This window comes from Ahaetulla prasina, chromosome 6 (assembly GCF_028640845.1).
Source record: "Ahaetulla prasina isolate Xishuangbanna chromosome 6, ASM2864084v1, whole genome shotgun sequence".
Classification (NCBI taxonomy): Eukaryota; Metazoa; Chordata; class Lepidosauria; order Squamata; family Colubridae; genus Ahaetulla; species Ahaetulla prasina.
The window spans coordinates 38,008,685-38,033,942 of NC_080544.1; the positions used below are offsets into that span (position 1 = coordinate 38,008,685).

Consider the following 25,258-nt stretch of genomic DNA (forward strand, 5'->3'; position numbering starts at 1 on the left):
GCAGATTATTATGGGCTAATTGTTTCAGAAAAGGCAGTTTTGATAAATGATATTGTAACGTATTCCAATTTAATTATTAAAAAAGAGATAAAGATTCCTTCAAGTCAAGCTTAATTACATGAACATATCTACAAAGCTTTCAGAGCAATTTGTCATTGCCTTCTTCTGAGATAACTAACCTAAAGCCTTTCAATTTTCTGATGGCATCCCATTGGAATGCTTAAATGGACTCCAGAGGATGGTAGAGGACAGGAAAGCCTGGAGGAACATTGTCCATGGGGTTGCGATGAGTCGGACACAACTTTGCAACTAACAACAAAAACAATTCTTAGCTTTTTTAAAGTTCAGTCAAGGTCAGCAAGATGCAACCGTCTTGGCCATTGAAATTAATTGCGTGTTTCATCCAAACTAATAACACACATACATAAGGCAATTTGTTTTGAAAACACTTGAATGCTCCTTCCTTCCTTCTCTCCCTCCTCCTTCCCTTGAACATTTGCTAAGGGAATGTTTATGTTTCTAAAGAAATAGTGACAATCTTCCTTCCTTCCTTCCTTCCTTCCTTCCTTCCTTCCTTCCTTCCTTCCTTCCTTCCTTCCTTCCTTCCTTCCTTCCTTCCTTCCTCCCTCCCTCCCTCCCACCCTCCCTCCCTCCTCCTTCCTGCCCCCCATGTCTTGGTTGACTTCCCTTTCCTTTTCCCAGCAGCTACTGACAGAAGTGACCAGTCAATGCAAGTCCCATCAAGAAAGCTAGCAAAGGCAATCTTCCTCAAGGCTGGAGAGGCAGCAGTTCTGAAGGCTGGCCAGGAACAAGAACAGAAGCTTCAGTGTATAGAAAGCTAATCAAGGCAATCTTCCTTAAGGCTGAGATAAGCTCTTTCCAGCCTAGAGAAAGATGGCTTCTCTAGCTTTGAGGGAGATTACCTTTGCTAGCTTTCTGGCCAGCAGGAAGTTCCTGCTCCAGGCCAGCCTTAAGAAAGATTCCCTCTCTAGCCTTGTCAGCAGCTGCAAGGAAAAGGAAAAATAAGTGGACTCTTGCCAAATGGGGCAGGGTGAAGGCCCAGGATTTATTTATTTAGTCAATCATATATAACAGGTAAAAGTATAAACATAATTTGGATACACGAACAGAGTAAGTAAAAAAGGAATATTAGGACAGGGACTGTAGACACGCAAGTGCACTTATGCACGCCCCTTACAGACCTCTTAGGAATGGGGTGCGGTCAACAGTAGACAGTTTAAGGTTAAAGTTTTGGGGGTTTGGGGAAGAAACTACAGAGTCAGGTAGTGAATCCCAGGCATTGACCATTCTGTTACTGAAGTCATATTTTCTGCAACCAAGTTTGGAGCGGTTTACCTTGAGTTTGTATCTATTATTTGCTCGTATATTGTTGTGGTTGAAGCTGAAGTAGTCATTGACAGGTAGGACACTGTGGTAGATAATTTTATGTACTATGCAGATTGAAGTCTGCATAGTTCTAAGTTACCTAAGCCCATAATTTGGAGTCTGGTGGCAATAGATATTTTATTGCGAGGAGAGGAGGACTGTTCTTGTGAAATATCTCTGGACTCTCTCAATTGTATTTATGTCTGATATGCAATGCGGGTTCCAGACAGATGAGCTGTATTCAAGGATTGGTCCAGCAAATGTTTTGTATGCTCTGGTTAGTAGTACAATATTACCAGAGAAGAAGCTATGCAAGATTAGGTTAACAACTCTTAGTGCCCTTTTGGCGATGTTGTTACAATGGGCTCTGGCACTTAGATCTTTAGAAATGAGTACTCCAAGGTCCTTGACAGAGTGAGGGTCATCTATAAGGTCATGTCCATCTAATTTGTATTTTATGTTTTGATTTTTTTTTCCCCAATGTGCAAGGCAGAGCATTTGTTGGTTGAGATTTGAAGTTGCCACTTGTTAGACTCTTATGAATTCTTATGAATGATGCAGTTGGAAGGAGACCTCTGTACTGGTGGGCCTAGCCTGCTAGCCAGCCAAGACTACCTGGTCTGTATCAGGTTTCCATTCACCAGTGGGACTAGTTGGCTGCAGCCTTTTGAGTGTAACAGGGCAAGGAAGAGGCCCATATGCGGGTGGGCCTAGCCAATTGAGGCTTTCCTGGCGTTATGGAGGAGGGAGAAAGACCAAGCCCCTTGGGACTGGTGGAGCAGGGAGAAGATCTGTCTCCAGTGGGCTTTGCCAGCTGAAAATTGAACACACAGCTTAATGTTCCTGGGACTGAGAAATTTTGATTTAGATTGGTAGATTTAATTGTGATAAATCAACTCTTTCATATGTGAACTTCTTGAGAAATTTTTGTTTCCCTTCGGAAAAAGTTTCTTTTGACTAGTAAGCCTCTGAAGATGGGTAAATACCCTGAGAAAACTACTCAAAGCTTTTCCAAGTGGCATAATTTATTCCTTTTTTGAAGCATCCTTGATTTTGAAAAACTATTCGAAACTGTTGAAATCAAACTGTGCACAGGTTGAATTGCTGTTCCACTATACATTAATGTACTCCATAACCTATAGATTTGTCCTAGATGGAATGAAAAAAAATGTTATGTTTCCCCTGTAGATTTAAAACATATAACTGCTTACAGAAATTATTAGTCTGTTTTCTCATCCTGGTTTCTACCCATAAGTAAAGATTTAATGGAAAGATCCACATTCAGCCATCTTCTAAAGAAATATTTCAAGTATACCAAATTTTGACATGCATATGGATTATATATGCTCCCATCTGCACATTGCACATGCTATATACATTTATGTGTGCATGAAGGAAAAAATGTATATTTGTCCTTTGCACACATGAGATTTTAGACTAGAAATTATTTCTAAACATTTCTAATTAATTGTGAATTGATAATATTGCTATGATCTTTATCTTTGTGCTGGCAGATAAGAGAAAACAGAGTCATCAAGCAGGAGAAGAAAAAAGGGCTACCTTTGACTTTGGAGGACATTCTGAATTATTATTCCACAGGTTACATCATTTTGAATTTGATCTGGATGCTTCCTTTTCTATTAATTGCTAGAATTATTATTTAAAGGAAAATACACTCTTTTATTAAACAAGCCTCTTGTATGTGACACATATACACATGAAATTCTCTTCAAGATAAACTGATAAATTATTTGAAATCAAAGATTATTTTCAATAGAAAAGAGGGAGGGGGTTGGGAAGTCTCAAAGATCCTTGTTTAAGGCTTGAAAGTAAACTATAAGCTGCTGGAGGCTATACAACTTCTTCTACAAGCCCTATCATGCTTGAAGAGTATAAGAGCTAACCTCACTTATTTTTTTTATTTACTACTATATTATAAGATTATTCAGAGTGATATTTAGTAATCTCTGTGAAGATGTTAACATAATTTCATTTGTAGTAATATTACCATGGCCGGCCAGCCATTTAAACTTAAGGTCTATTTAAGGATAATTTTGAGAAGCCCTGAGTCATGTTACTATGATTCATAACATATATATTCATTTAATGCAGAATCTATCAAGAATTCTCTATAGGTCAAAGAGAAAATAATGTTTATATAATATAGAATAGTTTTCTAAGTTGTTTTGTCTCCATTGACAAATAAAAAGGCTTGTTTTCATAATTAAGTCCTTTTTAATAGAATCCAATATAAAATCCATATGCTTATTTATACATACGTGTGTTAACCATGTTCTGTGTAACCATATATATACATAGTAGTATATATGTAAACTTTAGTCTCTTAAATCTCTTACAATAGTAGTCCCTAAAAATGGCATACTTAACATTTATTTGCATTGCAGTTTAGTTTCTCCATTCAACTTAATAGTTTTGATAAAAGTGATGCAAAAGACTTACTGGTAGAGGAAACTTTAGAATTAATACTTCACTGATTTTCCAGTCATGCAGTCTGATTCATACTAATGAACTGAATTAAATAGCAGATGTCTAAATTTAGCATGGGTTTAAGAAAAGGTAAAGCACGCCAGAATTATCTTCTGTGGTTAATGTGGTTAGGTATTAAAGTTTTATAATTGTAAGTGCAATTTATTCACAATTTAGCCTCTAGTAGGGAATAAACAATAAAACTATGCCATTTGATGGACTATTAATTTAGCAAAGTTACTAAAATAGAGCACTGCATGTACGGAAGTTTGGGATGGAGGAGAAACCTGAAAACTTAAAGAGGTCGAAGAAAAAAATAATGATACAATTTGAGTATATGCATTTCATTAGTATAATTCTGTTTTATAACGTATATGAATGCAAGATCTATTTAATTTTTGAGAATTATATATGTCTTTTTCAAATGAAATAGAGCAGTTATTACATAATCATTCTGTTAAAAAGCCATTCATGATTTTTATCTTTACAGTTGTTGGAAAGCTCAGCTCTTCTTTATGATTTATGCAGCTTTTATGGAAACTATGAATACATGGGCTTCTAATGGAACTATGCCATGTATTTGTCCTTAACTTATCCTCAGCCAAGATGCTCATTACTGTCAAATAAAAATGATAGTATAAATTATCGAATTATCTAATCTAGTTTACAAAACCATTTATATCAGTAGTTATCTTATATTTTGTGGAATTTTCTTTTTTTTTTATTATAGAGTTTTACAAAAAAAAATTTCAAACACCCCACTCCCCTCCCCCCACCCATCTTCACCCCCCCCCCCAGACTTCTGAGAGCAAAGTACAGGGTATAAGATATAAGATATAAGATATAACAATCATAAGCTAAAATATAAAATACACTAATTATCCATAAATTCCCATCCCCCCATAACCTCAACTCTCCTTCTCTATAATAAAGGGGGGAAAAGGAAATGTTCATTCATAAGATATTTGATATTTTGATATTTCTTCATCCAATAATTGTTCTAATTGTAGTCAGTCCATCTTCTTCATTCCAGTATATCTTCTTGTGGGTATTCATTCAGGTACACTGAAGTTTCCACCACTTCCAACAGTTCAGTACTTTTAACATCCATACCCAATAACATCAATTACTAAATAAACATTATCTTCTTCTAATTTTTTTAATATAATCAACCAAACTTTAACATTTTATAAAATTTTCTCTCTTAACTTTTTAACTTATATAAAATTAATATTTAACCCAATTTTTTCCTCCCCCATATTTTCATATCAATGAATTATCAAATATTTTATAACCATTTTGTCATACAAGCCTTAACCAATTCCATTTCTTTTTTTAATTTTTCCCCAACACTTTATATAACCCAACATCAATTTTTGTCCAACATAACTAAATCCACCATATATAATAAAATAACATCAATATAATATATCTCCTACATTTAACTTACAGATTAAGACATATACACCCCAATTTAATTTCCAAATACCATCTATAAAGCATTTTATATAAGAAGACAAAAAAAAATTTCCCTTGAAAATTATTACTTATCTAATTAACTACTTACTAAAGCCAAATATAAATTATCCTTTCTACTTTAATACTACTATAAATTATCCTTTCTACTTTTTATATCCAAAAATTTTGCTTGTGATTTATCCTTTCCCATAAAAAGAAGCTTTTTCCATTTGAAATTGTTGCTTCTTTATTCCTTGTTCTTTACGTTTAGTAATTACAATCATTCTTTGCTCTTCCCCTGTTGCTTTCAACCTTTCTTCCTTAGACACAGCCTCTACTTTAGATTGTATTTGCTTTGTAACCTTCACACACTTTTTAACCACTTCCACTTCTCTTCCCATTTTAACTTCTAACAGTGGTGGAGTTCCAGCCTTCAATACGTTAGCATAAAGATCACTTGCTTTAAACACCATATTAAGTCGATATTTCTCTCCTGCATAATTCTCTCCTGCATAATTTACTGTTAGTCCAGCTGGAACATCCCATCTAAACCGTATCTGACGATTTCTAAATTCGTCCACCAAAAAAGCAAACTCTTTTCTATTTCTTAAAATTTTTGAGGGAATTTCTTTTAGCACTAATACCTCTTGTCCTAATATTTGAATTTTATTTTTATAAGAAGCTTGTAAAATCTCAGTCCTAATCTTCCTGGTTGTAAAATAAATCACTACATCTCTTTGTAACTGTCTTTCTCTTGCAACCCATGAATTAACGCGATAGATTTTTTCAATTTGCGTTTTAAGATCTACAGATTTCTGTCCAATCATCTATGCAAAAACCTCTGCAAAGACATCTTTTAAATTCTCTCGCTTATTTTCTTTCAAACCTCTCACTCTCAATGTAGATTCCATTACTCTATACTGCAACAAAACTCGTTCTTCATCTGCAGTCTCTACCTTAGTCTGAAGCTCCTCTATTTTATTTTTTAAGTCCAAATTAACTTGATTAACGTCTTCAACTCTTTCATCCCGCTGATTTGTATATTCAAGAAAACTTTTAAATGCTGGCACCGTATCTTCTTTTATATCTTCATCCTGAGCTTCAAGATTATCTTTAACTTTCATTATTTTCTCTTCAATTTCCTTAAACTTTTGGTCTATAGCAAAAAGTTGAGCCTTTAGAAACTCCTTCAACTCTTCTTGTAGTTTATAAATTTGAGCTAATGAGACATCAGTTTCCTTAGAAACAGCAGGCTTTAATTGCACAGAAGCCATACTTTGCAACAAAATCAAATCTGTTCATAAACGCCTTATTTGGGTTGGGTAAATTAATTCTGCAGTCCTTCAACTTTTCTCTTTAACATTTCTTCACATAAGTATAAAATCCAGCAAGTTTAAACAGAGTTAAGGGTGCTAACAATGCTAACAAGGACTTCCTTAACTTTAGTTTTCATGCCCTATTAAGCAGAGGTGCCATTTCCTTTCTTCTCAAGTACCGTTCAAAGATCAAGTTGAGGTCTGGTGCTTACATCAGCCTGTCCTCCTGCCTTTGCTCCGTCTGCTTAAGGTAAATTAAGATTAATCTTCATCTTGATAGCAGAGATGGTAGCGGGATTTTGTTCTGCATTAATAAATTAATGCAGAGGATCCCGGATCCAGAGCTTTCGCCAGGCTTAAATAGGGAGCTCTCACCCTTTTTGCCCCTAGAATTTTTTTGGGGCTCTTGGGGAGCTCTACCTCCGCCTGGCAGCTCACCTTTCCCTCTTCTCCCGAGGGAAAGGTTTCCAAGCCGTCAGACAGCTGATGAGCGCTGTCTGAACGACTTTAACGAGATCGCAGGGCTGACGGTCCAAAAGGACTGTCTCCAACGCCTATGGCGCCACTGGAAGCTGCTTATATTTTGTGGAATTTTCATGGCGTTACCTTGATCCAGGTTCCTATCTCTATTCCATCTTATTCTCCTGTAAGTAAACTACCTTATTGTGTTTCAGGCAGGGGATACATCTAATGTGCAAGAGAACATAGTCATCAATCTACTACAGAGGTGGGTTTCAGCAGGTTCTGACTAGTTCTTGAGAACTGGTAGCAAAAATTTTGAGTAGTTTGAAGAACTGGTAGTAAAAATTCTGACTGGCCCCACCCTCATCTCTTCTCTGCCTCCCAAGTCCCAGCTGATTGGGAAGAAATGGGGATTTTGCAGTAACCTTCCCCTGGAGTGGGGAGGGAATGGAGATTTTGCAGTATCCTTCCCCTGCTATGCCCACCAAGCCATGCCACACCCACCAAACCACACCAATAGAACCAGTCTGGGTGTGGTTTGGGTCCAACTTGAGGGGCTGCTTTAAACCTTTAAAAGCCATGGAACTGGATAGCTGATGAACTGACTCTTCCTGGTTACATCAGCCTGTCGCATTAGATCTCACAGAGAAGACATATTGTTTATTTATTTTATTTTATTTATTTGTCACAACATTATATATAAACATAAGCATGAAATAACTATACGATATATAAGCATATATCTAAGCATAAGCATTAAATAACTATACGAATTGGATACAATCAAAGGGAACATTAGGACAGGAATGGTAGGCATGTTGGTTCTCTTATGCACGTCCCTTACAGACCTCTTAGGAATGGGGTGAGGTCAACAGTAGATAGTCTTTGGTTAAAGCTTTGTGGAGTTTGGGAAGAGACTACAGAGTCAGGTAGTGCATTCCAGGCATTAATAACTCTGTTACTGAAGTCATATTTTCTGCAATCAAGATTGGAACGGTTCACATTAAGCTTAAATCTATTGTGTGCTCATGTATTGCGATTGAAGCTGAAGTAGTCTTCAACAGGAAGGACATTGTAACAGATGATTCTATGAGTTAAACTCAGGTCATGCCGAAGGCGGCAGAGTTCTAAATTTTCTAAACCCAGGATTTCAAGTCTGGTGGCATAAGGTATTTTCTTGTTAACAGAGGAGTGGAGAACTCTTCTTGTAAAATATTTCTGGACATGCTCAATCATATTTATGTCAGAAATGAGGTATGGGTTCCAGACAGGCGAGCTGTATTCAAGAATTGTTCTAGCAAATGTTTTATACGATCTGGTTAGTAGTGTAGTGTTTTTGGAGAAGAAGCTATGCAAGATTAAGTTTACAACTCTTAAAGCCTTTTTTGCGATGTAGTTGCAGTGGGCTTTGGCACTTAGATCATTTGATATGAAAACTCCAAGGTCTTTAATGGGGTGGGGGTCATCTACAATGTAATGTCCATCGAGCTTGTATTTAGTGTTCTGATTCTTTTTTCCAATGTGTAAGCCAGAGCATTTGCTGGTTGAGATTTGGAGTTGCCAAGTTTTTGACCATTCTGAAACAAAGTCAAGGTCTTTTTGAAGAGTAGCCATATTGTTGGTAGTGTTAAATAGTTTAACATCATCAGCGAAGAAAACACAATAACTTATAATACGGTCACAGAGATCATTAATGTATAATATGAAGAGTGTTAGTCCTAGAACGCTGCCTTGGGGGACACCATATTGACAGGAGCAGGATTTGATAGGGCACTGCCTATTTTGACCTTTGTTGTCTGTTTGACAGGAACGCTGTTATCCAATTATGGAGGGGTCCGGAGATACCGTATGTCGTGTCCCACTCCTCCGCTGACGGCCGGGTCAGGGAAATCCGAATCAGGCTTGCCTCTGCAGCTCTGCCCAAAGTCCTAGCAAAGTCCTCAGAGCAGGCAGGAGACCAGAAAGTGACTTCAGCAAAATAAGTTCGACTTTGCCTGACTCAGAGACTGCCAGAAAGCAGATCCTTTATATAGGCCATGGGGTGTGGCTCCATGACTCAGCACTCATTAAGGCCTGCCCCTCCCTTCCTTCTGTTGCCTCCGCCTATCCAGTCTTCTGATGCGAGGGTCACTCCAATCAGCAGCTGTTGGAAATAAACTTTCCTCAGGCTCACATGCTGTGGAGGAGGGGGAGGGGTCTAGCTGCTCCGTTTGCCTGGGCATGGAGCCAGGGCTGGGGCCGGGGGATCTTCCCTCCTCTGCAGCCTGCTTGGGCATGGAGCCAGGGCTGGGACCGGGAAGTGCCCCCTCCTCTTCAGCTTGTCTGGGCATGGAGCTAGGACTGGGGCCGGGAGGCATACATTCCTCCGTGTTCGGGAGCAGATAAGAAGGCCCCGGCTGCTGTGAGAGCGGGCAAGACACAACACCGTAGGATTTTAGTTTTAGAAGAATTTTGTCATGTACCATTGAGTCAAAAGTTTTACAGAAATCTATGTAAATTGCATCTATTGTTTTGCCTTGATCAAGATTTGTAGTCCATATGTTTTTGCAGTGCAGAAGTTGTAAATTACAGGATAATTTTTTTCTGAAATCAAATTGTTTATTAGAGAGTGGGTTGTTTGTTTCTAGGTGGAGGGTGATGGATTGGTTGATGATTGATTCCATTACTTTGCCGGTGACGCAGCATAAAGAGATTGGTCTGTAATTTTCAACTAGGCTAGGGTCTCCTTTTCTGAAGACAGGGATGACCATGGCTAGTGACTATAGTTTGGGAAGGGAGCTGGTTCTGAACGATTTTTCAAAGATTATGCTTAAGGGTTCTGCTATGTTAGTGGAAAGCTTTTTTAAGAAGTATGCACATAGACCATCAAGTCCAATAGATAGAGATGGTTTCAGTTTACGAAGGGCCTTTTCAACATTATCTTCTGTGAAATCTATTTGTGTTAGGTTGTTGTGATCATTGGTGGTACGACTGAGGAATGTTGGGTATGAGCCATTGCTGTTAACAAAGACTGAGCCGAAGAATGTGTTAAAGAGGTTTAACTGTTTCATCATTATATTCTCTACCGTTAGATCCTTTTAGGGTGGGATGGATCTCGAGTTAAGTTTGTTGTTCACAAAATTATAGAAAGCATGATTGGATTTTGTGCGCAGAAGGTCTTCTTTGTTTGAGGTGGTAATTGGTGCATTCAATCTTTATTTGGTTGCATATATTTTTGTAGCTTTTTCTGAAGTTGGCTACATAGCCAGTTATTTTTTTTTCGCCAGAGGGATTTTTTTTTGGATTGGAGCTTTTTTATTGATATGAGTAATTTGTTTTTACTGATTTTTGTAGTGGTTGTGGTATGTATAGTTTAATGACTCTATTGACCAAGTAGGAAAACTCTATAGTGGTCTTCAGCAGTGATACAGTTAGAGAATAGATTTTGCCAGTCAAGAGATGAGAGGTCGGTGTTTATAAGATCATAGTTGCCTTTTTTGAAATTGTAGTTTGGAATACCATTATTATGGAGATTATTGTAAGGGCGTATATTGAGACAAAAGTCGATCATGCTGTGGTCACTGTTGGAAAAGGGTTCTTTTATTTGTAGTCCATAAATTGAGTTTGCGTTGTTGCAGAAGATGAGGTCAAGGCAGTTGTTGAGTCTTGTATTATTAGTTACTAGTTGATCAAGACCTAGATTTGTAACAGCATTATACAGGGTAGTATGGATGGGTTCAGTTGTACATTCGTTTGTTATCTAGTTAATAAGAGGTGGGTTAAGGTCACCCAGGAAGATGAGAGGATATACACAAACTCTGAGGAACAAAGACAGCCCAGCTTGGCAACATAGACAGCCAGCTCAGCAGCTTTGCTGGCTGAGGAATTCTGGGACTTGAAGTCCACAAGTCTTAAAGTTACCAAGGTTGGAGACCTCTGGTCTATAGATAGTCCTCAACCTACAAACCTCTTGCTACCTTCACATCACATGATTGCAATTTAGTGCTTGTCAGCTGGCTTGCATTTACGACAGTTGCAATATCTGACAGCCATGAGATCATGATTTGTGACTTTCCCAGATGACTTCCAGAAAACAAATTCAATTGGAGAAGCCAGATTCACTTAACAACTGTGTGATTTGGTTAATGACCACATGATTCACTTAACAACTGAGGTAAAAATTATTGTGAAATTGGGTCCATTTGCGTGATAACTTGCTTACAAACTTAATTGCTAAGTGACCAAAATTTTTATCCCAGCTATAATCGAAAAGTTGAGAACTATCTGTATATGACAGCATGGACAGGCTAAAATCCTTTATTTTACTGCAAAAAGGAAAGGACCAATTCAACCACTTAGATTGCTCTAACTAATGATCTGTAACATCATTTCAGTAGATGCGTTTAATGCGTATTACCCATGGATAAATCAGGAATTTTACTGATTAGAGATGTTTTGGTGACCAAGATATATGTGAATGCATCATTTTTCATTTTAGTAAGCAGCCACCAATGTTGTAATGTTACTGTGCATTTAACATACATGTAATGCAAAGTACAAAGGTCCTGTGGTGCCTACGCGTAGGTTCACCGAGAATTATATAAATTGTAGCATTAATTATACTGCCACCACACTAATTCTCATTGGAACATTTTATGTCTGTTCACCATCTAATAATATTGATAGCTGAATGACTCAAAGATTGGAAACTGCGAAGCCAAGACAGGCAGAAATATGTTAGAATTTCTATTAAACTTTTCTGACTTCAGTTGGCAGCTCTTTACTTCTAGACATGAATATTTCACATCCCTTTGCTATACAAACCTTATGGCCTGCTGAATTCTAAGTAAACCTAACTTCCTTAATATCTTTCTGATATGTTCTTTTATTTGTAACTCTTCACATTCTACCTTGTTGCATAGAGATTAACTTCATGGAAAAAGCAAAAAAAAGAAAAATTGGAAAGAAAAATCAGGAAATAAAAATATTAGGAACAGCCAAGATGTCTGTTAAGTTTTTGAGTACTTTAGAATTTTGCATCAAAGTGAATGCTACAAAAAGTGAGAGATGAAGATGAAAACAGTAGAAAAATTACCTTTGCAGCTCATACTTGGTCTCAAAATGAGGTTTGCAGGCAGAATGGATTTGTTAGAGATGTAATCATAGTCAAGGATTACTAAGCCTTCAGCTGCAAAGGAAAGGATTCTCCAGCTTTTTTTTTGGGGGGGGGGAATGGTGATTAAACCCCAACCTGTTTCTCCCCATTACAGAAATACAAAAGCACCTGGTTTGACAGGAAAAGAAAAAAGAAATACAGTCATTTTATATCAGCAAAACCAGGGCATTTCATTAGCTATGGAATCAGGCTAAATAAGCTAGCATCACTGGAAGCATTTGGTCTCTGGAAATATATAGTCCTTTGAGTTACTGAAATTTTTATTTTTCTATGGGCAAAAGGAAGTAGTTGTATTGCAAAGCACATAAAAGACAATTGTCTGAAAGAAATCTCTTAAAATATAAAAGCATATGCTAATGTACAAATCATGAAAAAAACACTATAACTTGCAAGAAGGAATGTTTATGGAGCCTGGTAAAACATATTACAAGATTGTGCAGTTGTGAAACGATATGAGCCAAATTTAAATATATGATTTCCCCCCTCCCCCTTTTTTCTGCTATCCGGTGTTGAAAATAATATTAAAAGATGCAAATATACAAATGCAGGGGGATACGTAAAATGAGATGGATTTTAACATGTAAATTAATAACATTCGCCAAAGCAATTTTAAAAATAAATCTTAAACATAAATAGATAGCTCAGTTGTTAAAATGATGAAGACTACTGGAGGAAACTAAGGACAAGAGGTATTTTAAGGACCTGAGTCCCAGAAGTTAAAATAAGATACGGACTTTTAGATCTCACTGGTATATTAGAGACAAACAAATTACTGGGTCTAGATGCTATCCATCCAGGATTTCTAAAAGCACTGAGATATGAAATTGCCACTCTTCTGAAAAGATATGCGACATGTCAGGACTGCAAAGTAGTTGTTTGGTTCGTTTTATTTTTCCTCTGTGGCTATATTTCAGAGCTTTCAGTACATTTTCTGTTCATGTTTACTATGAATAAGCAAATTCTGCTATCTTCTGGGGAAATCCTCATCAGTTTAATCAGTATAGCAAGAAATCTTTCTTTCCTTAATTTAATTATTGTTACAGTACACAAAAATACATCAACAAGAGCAATCAAAGCCATTTGTTCTTATGGTGATGTCACAAATCCTTTCCAGCTGGACTGCCTTAAGTAAAACGAAAATCAAAAGTCCTGAGTCAGGATATTCTGAGAAATGGGAAGCAAGCATGATAGGGCCAAAGGCTTGTGAACAGAAAGCCAGCATAGTTGAATGCTTTTGTTGATGCGATGAATGTTTGCTAGACCAATTCTCGAATACAGCTCGCCTATCTGGAACCCACACTTCATTTCGGACATTAATACAATTGAGCGTGTCCAGAAATATTTTACAAGAAGAGTTCTCCACTCCTCTGATCACAACAAAATACCTTATGCCACCAAACTTGAAATCCTGGGTTTAGAAAATTTAGAACTCTGTCGCCTTCAGCATGACCTGAGTATAACTCATAAAATCATCTGCTATAATGTCCTTCCTGTCGAAGACTACTTCAGCTTCAATCGCAACAATACATGAGCACACAATAGATTTAAACTTAAAGTGAACCGCTCCAATCTTGATTGTAGAAAATATGACTTTAGTAACAGAGTTGTTAATGCCTGGAATGCACTACCTGACTCTGTGGTCTCTTTCCAAAATCCCCAAAGCTTTAACCAAAGACTATCTACTATTGACCTCACCCCATTCCTAAGAGGTCTATAAGGGGCATGCATAAGAGCACCAGCGTGCCTACCGTTCCTGTCCTAATGTTTCCTTTGATTGTATCCAATTCCTATGGTTTTTCATGCTTATACTTATATATACTGTTGTGTTTGACAAAATAAATAAATAAATAAATAAATAAATAAATAAATAAATAAATAAATAAATAAATAAATAAATAAAATGTAAATTTGGATAAACTAACTCACTGCAATTGAGCAACTAGGTTGGAAAGGCACGGTAGCAGCGGGTGGTGCCAAAGTAAAGCTTAGTTCTCTGTCTCTGCCTTTTTAAAAATTACCCTGTCCCTTTAATTTAAAAAAAAACTAAGTCAGCATGTTGGAAATCAAGGCTCATTTTTCAGTGCCATGTATTTCTAAAATTGTTTTCAGAAAGCAAAACTAAGTGCTCCTTTCGGTTTGAAGTATGTTCACCTCTTTCCAAAAGGACACAAACACAGGTAATTCTCAACTTACAACGGTTTATTTAGTGACCGTTCAAAGTCACAACACCACTGCAAAAGTGACTTATGATCATTTTTCACACTTCTGACTGGTGTAGCATCCCCATGGTCACGTAATCAAAATTCAGATGCTTGGCTACTGACTCATATTTATGATGGTTGCAATGTTCCTGGGTCATCTGACCACCTTTAGAGACTTTCTGACAAACAAAGTAAATGAGGGAGCGAGATTCACTTAACAATCATGTTACAAATTTAACAGCTGCAGTGATTCAGTAGAAAGCTTGTGAATTGGGGCAAAACCAGGGGTGAAATGCTCCCGATTTGGACTGGATCTTCTGATCCAGTAGCGATGGCAGAGGGTGATTCAGAGAACTGGAAGCAAAAATCCCTGCCCCCCCCCATGCCCGGCTCAGTCGCGCGATCATCAAAGGTTTTTTTTTAAACTTTTAAAAGCATTTTTTTGGCTGAAAAAATCCTTTTAAAAGTAAAAAAAAAGCCTCTGATGATTGCACGGCTCAGCTGGGATTGTCAGAACCCTTTAGAAGCCTTTTCGGCTGAAGAGGCCGTAGAAAAAATGCTTCTAAAGGGTTCTGGCGATCCCAGCTGAGTTGCCTGATCCCTTTAAAAGCAATTTTTTTTTACAGCCTCTTCAGCCGAAGAGATTGTAGAAAAAATGCTTTTAAAAGTAAAAAAAAAGTTTGGCCACGCCCACCCAGTCACATTACCCGCCCCCACCAAGCCACACCCACAGAACCGGTAGTAACAAATTTTACATTTCACCCCTGGGCAAAACTCACTTAACAAATACCTTACTTAACTACATAAATTTGGGGCTCAATTGTGATCACAAGTCCAGGACTACCTCTACATACAAAAAAGCAGTGGGATTCCTATGAAAGAGTTTTCCCCCATGGCAGCCTTTTTGTGAAATGCTAAGCTCTGTTAATGAGCATTTCCCATGATAGCCTTAAAATTCCAGGTATGCCTGTCACCCCAAAAAGCAGCCACTGAGGAGATTTCATTTTTTCTGTATAAGAGATCACAAACTATTTCAAATAATAGAGGTAATAACCGGAGTTTTTTTTTCACAAAGAAGTACAAAATACATCACAGAATAGTAAAAAATGTTATTTTTAAAACTAGTTTCTTTCTCCCTTGTCACTTTTAAAAGTTGTGGAAGATTCCTAAGAGAGTGTTTGTTATTATGGGCTATAATTATCAATATTTAGTGTATTAAAAATTAAGATTGTTTGATGGGATTTTAATACCGTATTGTTACCTTATAGGCTGGTAAATCTGATTTTGTCAAAATTTTGTTTTTATCTCTTTCTTATTACTGAGAGAGTTCTTGGGCCATATTTTAAGAAATACTGACTTAAAACATCCTCTCACAGTTCTATAGATCTGCTTCACATAACCTGTTTGCTGTTGGAACAAATAATAGGGATGGTTCAGTGATGGAGAAAGGCAGGAATCCATTCTGTTGGGCGATGCTATTTGCATTCGGAGATGGTCATCATTGGATATGTTACCCCATTATTTCAAGTTTCTATTCTGTTTATGTAATTATGCAACCCAGCTGCATTCCATTTCACTTGTATTTTTCAGAATACTTTTTTCAGGCAAATTATTGTCAAGTTGAATGCCTTTTTGTGTTTTAATGGATTGCTGCTGTCAAAATGATGTCATACTGAAGACACTTCAGTGGGTGAAAATGGTTCATTTTGAATAGGCAACAGCTGTCATTTTGTTAAGACTGTGTGCCATGAAATTCTAGCCATACTTACACATATCTTGGCTGTTGCAAATCATACCCAACAATAAAATAGTTGAGTTATTATTGAAAGACAACATTTTTGTCATTAGAAGGAGGGGGATAGAAGGGAGTGAGTGAATGAGTGAGAAATGTGTGTGGTTCTCAGCAACTTTGCTTTTGGAAGAGTCAAATCTTTCTACAAATCTTTTGTAGAAATGTATTATTATTTTTATAAATAATAGAATGAGAGGGGGATCAATTCACATACAGGGAGTCATTGGTTTAATGAATTCTGTTCCCAAGATCTGTCCTTAAATTGAATTTCTATGTAAGCCAAAACAATGTTACTGAATAATATTGTATTAGTATTGTTTAATGAACTTGAACATTTGTATTTAACTCAAATTTTGCTACAGTAGGCTCTGTACTTAACTATAGATTGTCCTTAAACTGGGGTGTTCTTAACCAGGGGACTTGCTATAGTACATTAATTCCTGAACTCACCAGATTGGGAAAGGTTGCTTTAAAGCAGGGGTCCCCAAGGTGATCAATGTTGATCCTATTGAGCTTTTATCTTGTGGTAGTAGTCACTTTTTTGATATTTTTTTTGAGTCCTCATAGATGCTGTTGAAGGTCATGCTAGCTGAAAATTCTGAGATCTATGTTTAATATGTTTAGAAGCTGCTAGACAGTGAATTATTTACATAGAAGCAAATGAACTTTCTAGGCTGTTCTTCAAACTGGCATCATTCATTGTTCTAATGTTCTGGTTAAAAATCTATGTAGTCTCTTCTCAACGATCTATTTCCAATTTTCTATCCCCACCCCACAAACTTCTCTTGAAAATGCAATGATTTTCCTATGTGTCTCCAAGCCAAGTTTCTTGTTAACTTGAGATTTAGTTTAAGATTTATTGTCCTCAATCGGTAGCTCTATTATGTTCCTTTATGCATATATTTATCTTCATAGTGTGTAGCCATCCTTACTGATCCTTATTCAATTTGAGCTTATATCTACCTTGTACTTTCCTCTAAAATGATATCTAGGCATCATCACACATCCATTGTCAGAGTAATAACTTAATTCTCTACTAATAGAAAACTAATTATGTGAATCTTTATATAGGGGGAAAATCCCCATCCTTCTAACATGGCAGAAGAATGAATAAAGGTATGCACATACATATACACATGGAAAAAGATTGTGAGAAAAAAACCCAAACAAGATGAGAAATGAAATAGAAGATTCTTGTAGAAGTATTCAGAATTCAGCTGGAATTCTGAATACTTACACTTCATACTACCTAGTTTCTTCAAAAATAAGACATCCTTTGATAATAAGCCCAATCAGGCTTTTGAACACATGCACTAAAATAAGCCTCCCCCCCCCCCCGAAAAAAATAAGCTCTCCCCGAAAACATTTAAATACAGAGCTGGAAATCAGGTAAGATGACAAGAGGAGCCCCATCTTGCTACAGGTGCCCCAAAATAATAAGACCTCCCTGAAAATAAGTGCTTATTTCGTGGTTCAAAAAAATATAAGACAGGGTCTTATATTTGGGAAAACACGGTATTGTTTGTGGGTAATTTGAGTTGTGCTATTTGCTTCTGTCTTAGCAATTGTGTGAATAGGAGTCAGTAGATAAGCCATGACTTGTTCTGCAGCAGCAGATTACCATTCTAAAGCATTGTTCAGGGTTGTCTTAATGATTGCTACCATGACTTAGTACGTTGTCTGAACAAAGTGAGATGAATTGCTTATGGTTTCTTAGTTAATCTGTGGGTTGTTTATCTAAAATCCCCCTTCCCAAATCCATGGGGTGGTGATGCCTAAAAATGGAAGCGAATAAACCAGGAATTGGCCAACAAGCTACAACAAGTACCGTATATTTATATGCATACTAATCCATATAACAATTTTCAATGGCTTACATCTCATAAAGCCTTCAGATATACACCAAGACCATCAAATAATAGCTATATCAAGCCTTCATTGTTCCCCTCCTCTAATTTGGAGCACTTTTCCCTGGATGTCCACCTTTATTTCAGTGTTTTCAACCTTAGCAACTTTAAGATATGTGGACTTCAACTTCCAGAATTCGTAGACAGCATGGTTATCAAAGTGATTCCATTTCAATAGGCGGTCAATTGATGCTTTGGGAGGCCATTTTATATTTTGTTTCTGATACTGGCTTATATTTATTGATCTTAATCTTATCCAAGTGTGTAGTGCAGTAATGTTTGTAAATGATTAAGGTGCACACCATTTATTTGCACTCTCTGTTCTGAAGGTTCTGTAGAAAAGGACTGTCTTCATTCTGAACTGTTAATAGGGATGGTGCTATTGGATTCTATGAGGTCAAGCCACTCTAGAGAAAATATATTACAACAAGAAGGCCTGTTTCTAGGCCTTCTCCTTAACATCTCAAGTGGGAGATCCCAACAGTACCAAACTATGAAAGATAAATAATAGATAATGCCTTACAGCTAAAAATCAGAAATTTGAAGTAGACCTTAATGTCCAGATTTTGGACATTGACATAAAATATTGATTCTGGATTGTCTTTGACCTGTACAGTGTACTGTGACTGAAATAAACAATGGCCCATCATCGTGCAGTCACCATGTACTATGATGTTTGAGTTGCATATAAAATGTCTCAGATATGATCAATGTATACAGAAAATATTGATTTAAGATTTAATCCAGATGTAAGATATCTGTCATTTAAATCAGGATTTAATTGAAATGAGATTATTTTATTTTATAAATTTCCATAACATTTACCAGGATTCTGGAAGGAAAAATATTTATTTGTTTGTTTGTTTGTTTGTTTGTTTTGTCACAACAATATATGTAGGTATCATACAAAAAGATTATATAGTATATAAACACATATATGAGTAAATATTAGGAGGTATAAGCATATATATATATATATAGGAAGAAGAAAAGAAAAACAATAGGATTTTTTATTTAGCTAGATAAATTAATAATATAGCATCTCATGTTATGATTACTTTTTAAAGATTGTGGCCATTATCCTAATAGTAATCATTTTTTAAGTTGCTTTGTCTGCATTTCCAGGCCACTTTAAATATAATTAAAGTGATATATAAACTCATTTCCCTTCTTCCTTTATTTTCCATTATAGCTCTGGTATTAGCTAGGAGCAAAAGTTCAAATGGAGCCATAAATCAAAAGAACAGATGCCAGTTGCCTATTTTCAAAATGTTGATTTCCTCCGAGCAGTAATAATAATTATATAGATTGCTGTGTGTGTTTTTAAAAAAAAATTCTGCTGTCTCTTTGCAAACAAAAAACAGATTTTGAAATATGGATGATAAGGGTTTTTTTTCTATGAAAACCACCAGATATGAAAGATAAGGGCTACAGACATTAATTCTTTGCTACCATCCAGTGCACATGTGGATTTTTGCACTTTAGTTCACAAAGCCCTCGCTGAAGCATCTCCTGCTGCCTTGTGGTTTTTGGGGATGGTACATTATATTTCAGAGATGCCAGCCTTCCTATTTTCATGATAGGAAGACATCTGCTTTTAATTGTAGGGTGCCCCAGTCTTGCATATCACTTGGATTGTAGGGCCCTTAATGATTTCTGGTTACAATGACCTTTAAATTTGGAGCAATTGTCAGGGTATGAATGGGTTTTTGTAACCCTTCCTATTTTTAGCCCATGATTTCTTTCCCTTATTTTATCTGTTTGTTTGCCTTCTTCCAAGAAGATGCAAAATGTACTGATTCATTTCCAGATTGACAAAGATTCAGAAGACAATTGTATAAAGATGACTCTCTCGAAATTCCTTTGTGAACAGACCTACCTGTTAGGCAGTTCGTAGGAAGGTAGTTAAACAGAACACGAGTCTCTACACTACTTTTAGGATATCTTGGTTTTAGGCTGGAAATAGTTTGTTGTTTTTTTTAATTCAAAAAGTTTTACAAAATTTTTTTTCCCCCTTTCCCCCCCTCCTCCCCCCTCCCTTCGCAACCCCCCTCCCCCCCCGACTTCCCGGAACGAGCACAAGGTATAGTTAAAAATAAAACAAACATATGCTAAAAAATTTTCGTCCCAACTTAATTATACCCCTACAATCATCAATTCCTAACTTCCCCAAAAGCAATCAAAAATAATACATCATAATCATTCAAAAACAGTCTGATAACTCTTAGTCTGATATCTACGTTGAATATAGTCAATCCATTTTTTCCATTCCTTTAAGTATCTTTCTTGCGTATTGTCTTTCAAAAAGGCTGATATCTTCGCCATCTCAGCCAAATTGGCAACTTTCAATATCCATTCTTCTATTGTTGGTACTTCTTTTTTCTTCCAATATTGTCCTATTAGTAATCTTGCTGCAGTTATTAGATTTAAAATCAATTTAGTCTCAATTACTGTACAATCCGTAATAATTCCCAACAAGAAAAATTGCGGCAGGAACTCAAAAAATAAACCACAATGTCTCTAGGAAGTTTCTTTTGCCTAGCAATCCAAGAATTAACTCTATAAATTTTGTCAATTTGATAAGCAACCTCTTGTGGATCAAGTTCAATAAATTCAGCCAGAGCTTCTGATAAATTTTTTTTTAAATCTTCCCCTTTCTCCTCATTCAAACCCCTAATTCTCAGAGCTCCTTCCATCATTTTATACTGCATCACCACCACTTGATCTTCATTTTTATCCAATTTGATTTGCATTCCCCCCATTCTATTTTCTATTTGTTGATTTGACTGAACAATTTCTTGCACCTCCTCCTCCACCACCTCCAGTCTTTTTGCCAAACCTTGAAAAGCCATCAAGATATCTTCTCTTATTTTTTATTATTCTCTTTATTTCTTCTCTTATTTTCTCATTATTATCCATAATCTCCTTAAACCTTTCTTCAGACACTTTCCTTGCTCTTTAATCAGATCTTCTAAAGCTGGTTCAGAACCCTTCTGCCCCCAGTCTTAGGTGGTTTAGTAGCCATTTCAGTTTTTAAAATTCACAAAATATAAGTCTAGAAACTTCTCTTTTCCCCTTTAAGTATAGGAGAGCTCAGTTCACTTCATTAAAATCCACACATAACATTTCTTATCTTCTTAGTTGCACAGACTGTTTAAAATTCCATTCGTCACTTTCACTCCCGTTCAGGCGCCATCTTTAAGAGTCAATTAAAACAAAGGAAAAAAAGTTTCTCTTTTTTAAAAGGTAGAAGTCAGGAAATCAAAAATACTTGCAATCCAATAATTGTCCGCTGGCACTCATTCCGTCTGCTTAAAGAGATCCATAAAGATAAGACAATTAGCAGAGATGGACACTTTCTTCTTTTCCTGCTTTTGCAGGCACGCACTGAAGTCGGAGGGCAGGAATATTTATGGGACCCGTCGACCCTTCGAGGCTCTGCTTAATTAAAACAAAGCCTCTGGGGAGGTCTACCAACATTTCCTGCTGCTCTTATCTTTCCCCTTTCATCCAGGGAAAAAGATTAAAGCCGGCTTTTCCTGGCTTTACGATGTTCAGTGCGGAGCCCCTTTAATTAGGGGCTCAGCGAAGAGGTGGAGCCACCCGGAAGTGGGCTGGAAATAGTTTAATTAGTGGAATTCTTATAATTCCATCATTTTTATATCATTAAATCTTGCTAAATAAGATTCTGCATGAGATTCATATCTGAAAAGGAATACTTTTGATCATGGGCAGATATTGAAGCATCTTGATCAGCAAACGTTGAAAGATTTGTGATACCCTTGCATGTATGTTAAGGGAGAAGAGAAAGAGACAACTTATTTCAGTGATTGATAACCTTTTCTTGACCGAGTGCCTAAACCCCCAAAATCCAATGCACGTGCAGTCCCCCGCATACGCCCTAGCCCACTGTATGTGCCCCGCCCCCTGCATGTGCAGCAGAGACCCGGTGACCAGCTGGCTGGTGGGAGGCGCATGCATGATGGAGTTGAACTGGAGCAGCGGTTCTCATGCCCACAGAGAGGGCACTGTGTGTCACCTGTGGTGCACATGCCATAGGTTCACTTTCACAGGTGAAGGTGTATGCAAAGTCTCTGATCATATAATTTTAAATCTGTGGGTAGTATGAGCATCTACAGTAATCTTTTCTCCTTTTTCCTCCAGTGTCCATATGTCTTCAAAGAATGGATGACAGGATTAAATCAGGGAAACCCACAACCTTTTTATGCAATAATAGATTACAAGAAAAAGGAAGTTCGAATACAGCTAGTTAAATGAGCATGAAACAATTGTTTAAACAATTACTTACTCTAGTGGCTGTTTCCTATGTCATTGCCATTCTTCTATAACATACATTGACAGAGGAGAAGAAGAAATGACAGATTTTGTTTTGTTTTGTTTTTATAGTGAACTTTGATCACTTCCAGATTCTTCGAGCAATTGGAAAAGGAAGCTTTGGCAAGGTAAGGAAACATTGCAGTTGGAATTGGATGGAGATCAACTGCTACCCAGTTAAGAAATAAAATAGTCTTTGCTTTTGTTAGAAAGCATGCGTGTTTTTATCCTAATTCTCTGATAATTGCACTTTGAGTAAACATGCGGAGGATTACATTCCATAGTATGGAATCTTTGTAGAAATCCTATAGATTAACATAAAGATTTGGAATCTTTTGGTTTTGACAGTACTGTCTTCTGATCCTTTGGAGCAGAGTTTATGCATATAATTCTGAATTAGATGTATAATTTCATTTAGAAAAGTTATATAAACTGCATTTGAACATTTTGATTTGACAAGCTTTTCAATTTTTTAAAACTTCTAGTATATTTGAAATGTATATTTTAGTTATCTCTTAATCCAAAAGTAATAAAGATTAAGTAAGTAAAAGTGTCTTAGAATGAGTTGAATCTCAACCTGCTCAAGAATCTGTTGTGGCTGCTATGTGTGAGTCGTTATTTCCATTATGATGTGCAACCTTTAACATCAGGGCCTGATAAAGGTGCTAATAAAATTCTGTCTGTAGATTCAGGCATGTGTCACAATGCTAACCATTTCTGCATATTAAGCATTCACTATGTTTCTGAAGTATTTGAAACACCAATTCTTTATTTGGTAGACATGTGTAGGAAAAGCAGATTTTCAGAGTTCTCATGCCAAAAAGATATAGAGAAAGCTACAAACGTCTCATAAAGAACAGTGAGAAGACACTTTATTGACTGATTTAATATTATATTTTCCACTATAAGTGGAGTTGTTGATCACCCTCTCCATGTAACTGATTCTTTCTTTGGTTCTAAAAATGTAAACCATTGTAGATTTTTAAAATTATCTCTCAACTTAAAAAAAAATGTAAAAGGTCTTAAATCTATCTATATGATACTGTTGTAAATGCAATTTGGTGTGTCAGGGACAATACAGCACTACTCATGTACACTGAGAGCATATGCACCAAGACAAATTCCTTGTGTGTCCAATCACACTTGGCCAATAAAAATTCTATTCTATTCTATTCTATTCTATTCTATTCTATTCTATTCTATTCTATTCTATTCTATTCTATTATTCTATTCTATTCTATTCTATTCTATTCTATTCTATTCTATTCTATTCTATTCTATTCTATTCTATTCTATTCTCATTGTGGAAAGATGGTCTCTTACAGAGGTTCCTACAGGAATCTAACTTGTAAATGTAGGAAACAAGAAGTTGGGCTTGGTAAGTCTTTAGCTCGTTTCATCAAATGTTCTTATATTTATTTAATATGGAAATAATTATCAAAGATGTGTACATTAGGGAGGGTCATTGGCTGGATTGTACAGTGGGTATCTCAATGTAAATTTCTACTGGTAATCATAGGCAATGCTACGTAACAATAGTAATAGTGAATTTCAAGGCTTATGGTGACTGCTTTGTTTCTCTTTTCTTTCTGCGTAACCTCTATATTAGTGACGGTTAACCTTTTTGCCATCGTGTGCCAGGAGGAGGGGGCAGAGGGGGAGGTTGAGCGCGTGTGTGCCCACACCTAAAATTCTGTGCGCCCCACCCTCACACATGCTCGTGCGCTCCCCCGCTCCTGGCACACGATTTATTTATTTATTTATTTATTTGATTTGATTTTTATACCGCCCTTCTCCCGAAGGACTCAGGGCGGTGTACAGGCATAATAAAAAACCGACAATACAATATACAGATTTAAAATACGATTTAAAAAACTTATTTAAATTAGCCCAGTGATTAAAATTTACCATACTAAAACCCCGTTTAAAATTAATAAATTTAAGATTAAAATCCCGATTTAAGCCAGCCCCGCGCGGATAAAAAGGTGAGTCTTGAGTTCGCGACGAAATGTCCGAAGGTCAGGTATTTGGCGTAAACCCGGGGGAAGCTCGTTCCAGAGTGTGGGAGCCCCCACAGAGAAGGCCCTTCCCCTGGGGGCCGCCAGCCGACATTGTTTGGCGGACGGCACCCTGAGAAGTCCCTCTGTGGGAGCGTACGGGTCAGTGGGAGGCGTATGGTAACAGCAGGCGGTCCCGTAAGTACCCAGGTCCTAAGCCATGGAGCGCTTTAAAGGTCATAACCAACACCTTAAAGTGCACCCGGAAGGCCACAGGCAGCCAGTGCAGTCTGCGCAGGAGCGGTGTTACATGGGAGCTACGTGTAGCTCCCTCTATCACCCGCGCAGTTGCATTCTGGACTAACTGAAGCCTCCGAGTGCACTTCAGGGGGAGCCCCATGTAGAGAGCATTACAGTAATCCAAGCGAGAGGTAACGAGCGCATGAGTGACTGTGCATAAGGCATCCCGATCAAGGAAGGGGCGCAACTGCCGAACCAGGCGAACCTGGTGGAAGGCCCTCCTGGAGACGGCCGTCAAATGATCTTCAAACGACAGCCGATCATCCAGAAGGACACCCAAGTTGCGCACCCTATCCTTTGGGGCCAGTAACTCGCCTCCAACAGCCAGCCGCGGTTGCAGCTGACTGAATCGGGGTGCCGGCATCCACAGCTACTCCGTCTTGGAGGGATTAAGCTTGAGCCTGTTTCTCCCCATCCAGACCCGTACAGCCTCCAAACACCGGGACAGCACTTCAACAACTT

At 37.2% G+C, this 25,258-nt stretch overlaps 1 protein-coding gene across 1 annotated transcript in view; it reads left to right on the plus strand.

Annotated features, from left to right (window-relative positions):
- The window catches only part of STK32C (serine/threonine kinase 32C), a 237,067-nt gene that overhangs the window by 107,012 nt on the left and 104,797 nt on the right, over positions 1 to 25,258 (plus strand). Inside the window, exon 2 of the mRNA XM_058188833.1 lies at positions 22,572 to 22,627. Coding sequence (XP_058044816.1) covers positions 22,572 to 22,627 — 56 coding nt within the window. The remainder of the gene's footprint in view (positions 1 to 22,571; positions 22,628 to 25,258) is intronic.